Source organism: Populus trichocarpa, chromosome 6, assembly GCF_000002775.5.
Source record: "Populus trichocarpa isolate Nisqually-1 chromosome 6, P.trichocarpa_v4.1, whole genome shotgun sequence".
NCBI classification, from domain to species: Eukaryota; Viridiplantae; Streptophyta; class Magnoliopsida; order Malpighiales; family Salicaceae; genus Populus; species Populus trichocarpa.
The window spans coordinates 22,813,832-22,821,745 of NC_037290.2; the positions used below are offsets into that span (position 1 = coordinate 22,813,832).

General features: G+C 32.7%; 1 protein-coding gene across 2 annotated transcripts; it reads right to left on the minus strand.

The window, feature by feature from the left end:
* Positions 1–2,392: 2,392 nt before the first annotated feature.
* On the minus strand, positions 2,393–7,087 carry LOC7462233 (phytanoyl-CoA dioxygenase). Of its 2 annotated transcripts, none has more exons than XM_002309441.3 (8): positions 6,829–7,087; positions 6,678–6,738; positions 6,395–6,463; positions 6,099–6,217; positions 4,516–4,663; positions 4,270–4,414; positions 4,059–4,145; positions 2,393–2,621 (listed from the first exon to the last, which is right to left on the minus strand). In XM_002309441.3, exons 1-8 carry the CDS (start codon positions 7,003–7,005, stop codon positions 2,579–2,581), a joined length of 849 nt encoding a protein of 282 aa, XP_002309477.1. In that variant the 5' UTR covers positions 7,006–7,087; the 3' UTR covers positions 2,393–2,578. The 2 variants fall into 2 exon arrangements, with proteins under 2 accessions (XP_002309477.1, XP_052310021.1); XM_052454061.1 differs by lacking the exon at positions 2,393–2,621 and adding an exon at positions 2,651–2,822.
* Positions 7,088–7,914: the final 827 nt, after the last annotated feature.

Here is a 7,914-nt window from a genome sequence, read left to right on the forward strand (position 1 = left end):
ATACCCAAGGTCGTCGTCTTCTTCAATAATACTGTCTCATGCATGCAGAGTAGGTAGTTGTGAATGGATAGCTGCTATGCATGTCACAGTAAAAGAGACCCGCTATTTTTTCCACCATTGATTTACTAATGGTGGAGGAGAGACAAGTTGATAAGGAGCTTGAAGCCTGCTTGCCAAAGGAAATATTGGCCGTATAAGATGAATATTACGCAGGTCCATCTCAGCTGAAATTTAATGTGGAACCTCAAAAACATTTACCCGCCGGATCTAAATTTGGTACATTGAGGTCTTCAGCTAGCCACCAGACTACGGTCAAGTGCAACCGTAGCATGTTCTTCCCAGTGGAGATTAATTATATAATTAAGGACGCAAAGTGTCAAAAATGGAGGCTGAGCCGCTGAGGTTTCTATCATTATGGCATGTTATTCTCTTCTCGTTCAAATTGCCGACAAAATTTGTGCACACCTACTCTCGTTTCCTAGAAATTAACAACATATATGAGAAAATTAGGAATATCATCGAGTTTTTTTTGTGAAGAGTTGAGGCCTCCAATCGTTTCCACTCTCTTTCAGAACTTTCAACTGTTTTAGCAGTCCCAGGCCACACACAAACAGCTCATAACTTCACTCAGGAATTGGGATTTCCATGCTATGCGGGCCAAGACGTGTGAGCTGGGCTTCATGCTTGGATTTGAGTACTCTTGAAAATAAATGAGGGATTGTTCGATACTTGCATCAATAATAGCAGAAAAATATAATGTAAGAGAAAATTGAGTCCTGTAATATATAAAAAAAAGAATGGAAGACAAAGTCTTGTAACGTAAAAAAAAAATGGCGAGTATAAATTTATGACCCGAGAAGCTTTTTTTTTTAATGTAATCGGTGATCTAAGATATTTATAGTTTTTAATTATGTTTAAAAAACCATAAATATTGAAAGATGCGCATGTTTTACATTGAAAGTGGTGTGTTGTCTGTGCTGTCACTATTGTTTAAAACAATGGTGTCTACCTGCATAAAAACTTGCACTTGCATAATCTATCAGTATAGAGAAGTTATGTTCGAGGGCGATGCTCCTGAGGACTCATAAAATCTGGCTCTCGAGAATATTTTGTGGCGCTGGGTGTAGCCGTTTGGGCTAGCCTAGAAGTTGCTGTTTTGACTTTGCATGCCCTAGCGCGCGGAAACAAACTACTTCCTTTTAAAAAAAAAATTGTTATTTTAAATTTCTGGATCAAATTATTAATTATTTTAAAATCTCATTTCAGTTTTTCTTATCTAAATTCATATCTTTTTTATTTTTAATCTTAATTTCTAACTCTTGTGGTCCGAGTCAAAACCTTCGTATGCTTGCATTTAAACAAGGCACACCGCATATAAAATATTAGGGCTGTGAAAAATATTTATAGCTTGAAAAAATATTAAATAAATATTCTTGGCTTATTGGCTATTTTAGTAGCTTTAGTAATTACTCGGACATTTTTCCTATTAACCAAAAAAACTTAGGGCTGTGGCGATTTTACTTCGTCTGGTATCCACTGTGGATTTTAATAGTGTAATGCCGTTCTTACCCTTAATCTGTCGTAAGGTTAGGTTGTGTTGGGAGGGCTGTTTTGGTTTTTTAGTTATACGACGGCCGTTCTGACTTTTCTACCTGACACCAAATTTCTTCTTTTGCTTGAAAGAAGTAGAGGGAGGGCTTGCTTCTCCAGTATTTTATTTTCCTATTCTTTTCTTCTTTTAAATAGGACTTTTCATGAGTAGATTATAAATTAGGTCCTTTAGTTTTTGCAAAACGCATTAGATGACCTCTCTGGACTAATTATTATTAATTATTTCATATATTTTAAAATCTATTTATAATTTAATCCTTCAAAGAGATTTGGTACTTGAATTAGTAGGGCTGAGATTCTCTTCATAAGTAGTTAAGACGTAAGAAAAGAGAGAAGGAATGAAGATAATATGAAAAAACAAATTAATATTAATTAGTCCATGTGTTTTAGAATTTACATGTAACTTAATCCTTTTTGTCCATTTTTTCTTTAAAAAAAAAAAACATTATTTTGGTTTTTCAATTTAAGAAATAAAAAAATCAGATAATATAAAAGATTGATAATACTGTACAAAATCTAATAAAAATATTTATTATTATTATTATTATTATTATGGAAATAGGATTGCCAACATTTATTTCTTTTTATTATTTCTATCCTCCTTATCAGCAACCATGGAATATCAGTGCATCACCGATTGTGCTGTCCAGTCCTTTATCCAAAGAACAAATCACAAACCCTCATTGACAATACTGGTTTTTTCCTAAAACTCTTTGCTTGCTTTGTTAATAGTGTTAAGATGGCAGTTTTTGGTCCCAGAAATCAACATTAATCTAAAATCAGAAGAAAAAGGGCAACCTGCTTCTGGAATAAATATTTGAATAGCAGCAGGAGTTACAGCTAACAAGTTATTTATGGTCTCACGGACCCGATTTTACATGTTGCAGACAAGCAAATATGAAAGGCACATTGAAATTCACACGACAACTTTATTAAACTTGATCATACTCTTATCTGTTAGGCAAGATCAAGATGCATATAGAGGCTCTGGCTCCACTTTTCTTCTAATCCTGAGAAAAATATCAAAGCACAAAATCATTTGACCACATACACAAGCGGTTGGCAGGGTGGGGGTGCAAAAGCACTCTACTCGAAATCATTCTAAAGCAAAGTGCCACAGCTGATGAAGTGGTGTAAACTTGGGATTCTTTGAGCTCTGGGGTCAAGTATGAACACTACTGGTTTTAACCTAGTCGACTCATAGCCTGTTTCTAAAGAAGGTAAAAGGAACTGTGGTTTAGAATGAAGGAATGGTTCGTTTTACCAAAAGGGAACTGTCACACAAAAGACCTTCACAGGCACAATAAGATTTAAAGAATAGTTGATTTCCTCAGACATTTTGAGCAAGGAAAAAAAAAAACTTCATTACTAAATCATCTGCTACCAATTTGCTCCTATTGGAAAACAGTCAATCAATTTAATCTTTCCAGTAGTTGATACATACAGCCAAGAAATGGATGTTATGAACAGAGCTATCTTCTTCAGAAATCCAACAGCTCATACACATGAATAAAAGTTTAGCCATGCAATGACTGAATATTAACTCTCCATCCTAATTCCAGAACAAGAAAGTGAATGGGATTCAACGGGAAGGACCAAAAAAGGGCATGTATGGATACCACCAATATACCATTGACAGCACAAAGTTTTTCTTTGTAAAAATAACTCAATCCGTCCTTGTATTCTGAGTTCTTTCCAATATTGTATCTATTATGTCCTTAATTTATGGAAATCTCCAATAGGATTGATTGATTAAACACACATCTTTCCAATATTTCCTTGCACGTTTAATTGTATCTATTATGTCCTTAATTCAAGGAAATCTCCAATAGGATTGATTGGTTAAACACCCTTTTTGTCATGTGTCGCAAAACACACAGAAAAGGACTAATCATGTGCATGTCTTCGTTTTAAGTTCCTAAGAGGAGGTATTTTTTATTTTAAAGAAGAAAATTAAAATTCATGGGCGGTTCACATGTATAATTTTGGTTAGTTTGGATGGCACATTGTAACAGAAAGACCTAGTTGATATTTTTAACTGCAAAATAAGGAAGTAATAGATGCAACTACACATGTTGGGACATATTGAAGGCAACTCCTAAAATATAAGAATAGGTTAGCGTTTTTGTTTGGTAGAGCCACAACACAAAGTTCACAATAAAGACACTGTTACTGGTCTTACAAGTACTTCCATGTGAAAACTAAGTGCAAGCAAACATTCAGAAAAGACTAAAATCTATCAAGAATTATTTGTTGTTCTAGTAGTTAAGGGGCATGATGATGTCATCTTCAACAAAGAAAAGCGTAGTTAAGTTTTAGAAACCTTTTCAAATTGTTAGGATGAAAAAAAGATAAACAGAGCACAAACAGTGAAATTCAGGGAACTCAAATTAGAAATTGTAGATGCTAAAAAGAAAAAGGAAACATAAACCAGATCCTTCACTCACCAATTCTCTGGCGCCCATTTACAGCCATCAGTATCCACCACATGCCAGCTGTAGGCATGCCTTGATTTCGAGGACTGATTCTCAAAACTGTTCCCCACACGTACAAAGAAAGGGAAAAGGGAGATTTCGGGGACATCAGCTTTGGAGAAAATTAATTTTGTTTAATCCATTGAATGGAAAATGAATCATGCAACATTTCCTTTTAACTTACCTTTGATGGATAAGATCTCCATGAATGAGAACCAAAGAACCAGCTTTCACTTCTATAGGCACAAAATCCTTTTGGTCATAAGAAGGGGAAGGCTGATCAAAGTACACCCCATTTTCCCCTCTAAGAAACCTTCTGACCAAGCCATCTTTAAACACCACAGAGCAGGAAAAAAAATATTAGACAAGGAAAATTCTAACAGGCTTATTCTTCTTGCAAGACAGAAGTGATATGGGAGAAGGGAGTTACTTTTGTGAGATCCAGGAATGGCCCAAAGGCAACCGTTTAGTAGAGTTGCATCTTCCAGAGCCAGCCACATCCCCGTGCAAGTAGTTGGTTCAGTATACAGAAATGAATTATCCTGGTGTGGCACTACTTCACCTCCAATACCTGGTTGCTGTGAATAAATACCTTATTACTTCATGCACTTAAAATCAGGAAATGGCAAGAGCATGCATACTTGAAGAGATGCTGCCATGATGGCCATTTTCAAACAGCAAATTCAAAAAAAATAAAAAAAAAGAACAGTGTTACCTTTCATACAACAAAAACTCACATGTTGTAGTTTAAAACAATCTCGTTGTATTAGATGCAAATAATAGAAATAAAAAAGTTTAAACTTTAAATCAATCTCCAGTTACAAATGTTTCCATTCTAAACATCTGAAAAAGCCAGCTCCAATCACTAAAAGAAGTCAGTTCCTTGACAAAAACATTGAAACAAAGGAATAGTTGCAACCCAAAAAATAGTAGAGTTAACATTATTTATGGACACGATCCAATGTAAATGTAGCAAATACTAGAGAATATAATAAATGAGAAGTTAAAATTGTTTAGATGTCACATCTTACAAATGCATGAACATTTTTCAAGAATATAATAATTAATGTGAGTGTATAAAGCAAAAACAAGAAACAATTGACAAAGTTAGGAATACAGCAAAATCATAAACGCCAGTTTTTACTATGTATGCCAAAGAATTTCAAGTCTGCTACATCATGTAATATACAAAGAACTTCACAAATTAAATGCAGGCCATTTATAAAGTTTTCAAAACAAATACATGTAAAAAGAAAAAGACAACAACAATGCCTTTGATTAACTTAAGGGTAAAAGGTATTCAAAACACAACACAACAGTCATAAATGGCAACACCACCAAAACAACAGAACCCAAGTTTTACAAGAAACAGAGGGTGTCAATTTTAAAAAGATTTAAAATAAAAAACAATTGAAATCTTCTAAGTTCATCATACCAATCCAACAATGGCTACTCAAACACTTGGGTTACTGATTCATAAAATAAAATAAAATATTAGGGTTACTACAGCAGTCTCTAGTATCATATCAGCCTTAACTGCAGAAATTCAGAGCTTAAAATTCACTATAAACCTTTTAGCTTTTTAAATTCACTATATTTCAAAGTATCCCTCTATTACTCTTAGACCTTACCCTATACAATGGCATATAGCATCCAGCACAGAACCCTAAAAATTATTCAGAGCTTTTTTTCCATGCTAGATTCCTTAAATTTTGCAATCAATAGCAATCCCAGCAAGTAAAGAATACGTAGTTAAGAAAAGAAAATATTTTCAAAAAAATCAAGTTTTGACCAAGTTAAAACATTGCTGTGCTTGCTTCACACAAATCTGCTATGCTACCTCGTAAAAGACCCTGGTAGTGTAAAGATATAAAATCCAAGGAAACCATAATGCCAACAAGCAGTAAGGCCATTTTCCATAATTAGGCCTTAGCTAAACTAGATAAAAAGTCAAGAATTGTCAAAAAGACAAAGCAAATGAAACTGTCAGCACTAGAAATATTAATAGTGTACCTTAAAAATGTACATGGACTGAATGATCACTGGTTTCTTGTAACCTAACGATGATAACAAACCAGAACATTTCTCAGAGCTAGAGAAGCCTTTGAACACCGGGTCAAGCTCATGGAGGGCTGCACAAAGTATATCCCACATATTACAATATTAGTACCGTTTTTTTTTTTCTGAACAAATGAAAAAGCAATATTAATATTGTTCCTACGAGTACTATAAGGAAACTCCACTTCCAGAAGCATCATTGTGTAACATTAAAAAGTAACAACAGCAGATGCAATTTTCAAACAGCATACCGTGCCCCACTTTGTTAATAGATAGTTGCTTTGGTTGCTTTAAGCTTCCATCATCCCCAAATGCTTTTTCTGCCAAATATCACAAATATCAATTGTCTACCCTCTAAATCTAAACCTAAAAAAATTGTGATTGTAACCACAACAGATACAGGGGATTAATTAGAATGGCACAAAAAAGGATAGGACAGGACAGGACAGGTCCCATTAACTACGCAATCAAAAACCCAAAAATTTAGTCTCCAAAAAGAAAACGAAAAGATAATAATAATAAAGAAAATTATACCTTCAAAGAAAAAAGAAATATTCTCAGCACTCTGGTAGAAGTAATCATCAGTAACCTTTCGCTGAAACAAAACAGAAACAACAACATCAGAGTTTATTTATTTGTAAAATAATATTAAAAAAAAAAAGAGAGAGAGAAAAGAGAGAGAAACCTGATTCTTAGTAGAGAAAACAGAGACGTTAGTGTAATCAAAATCATCAAGTAACTTATCCATCCTCTTCATCATGGATTCGATATCTTCAGGGTTAGCAAATGATTCGATCACAAGATATCCTTGAGAATTGAACGAGTCGAACTGGTCTGAACTCAGAGTTCCGGTGATCCCCATTGCTGTGACTCAGAGAGATTGATTGATAAATGAAATGACGAGGGATAAGAGAAGACAGCGAGCGAGCACATACGCCCTTCTTTTAAATATACATATATATAGTAATTGGAAATATATTAATTATTATTATTATTATTTTATTATTATAATAATAATGAGTAGTGTGAAAGAGGGAACCTACTTTGGATTTTTGTGCCGAATGTCCAAATCTGCTTCCTGTACTCGCTTTTGGGATTGAATTGAGTTCACACTTGGAAGTTGTAGCCCGTGATTGAGTTTGGGGGAGTTATTTTTTAAAATATTTTTTATTTGGAAATATAAAATTTTATTTTTAATATTATTATATTAAAATAATCTGAAAAAACTAAAAGAAAAGAATTTGAAGCAAATAAAAAATAAAACAAATTAATTTTTTTAAAAAATATTTTTGAAAAGCAAAAACAAACAGACTCTTAGAACTCGTATAAAAAACATGTTTGAAAGTATGGTAACAGTTATTTTTTTATTTAAAAATACATTAAATTATTTTTTAAAAATTATTTTTGATATTAACATATCAAAATGATTGTAAACATAAAAAATTAATTTTAAGTAAAAATAAATTTAAATTTTTAAAAAATATCATTCCAAATGCATTCTCATAGGCCTCAAAGTTTGAAAGTGCATTAGTTTTTTAAAGTATATTTATTTTGAAAATATATTAAATTAATATATTTTTAATAATTTTAATAGGCTAATATTAAAAATTAAAATATCTAAAAAATTAAAAAATAATATATATCGTAATATTAAACACACATTTATTTATTAAATATATAAAAAAAAATTCAAACTCAAGCTTTGGATTTGTTATTGACTAGTGTTCATTTTACCGGGTACATTTTCTTGAAAAAATATCAATAAGTGGAT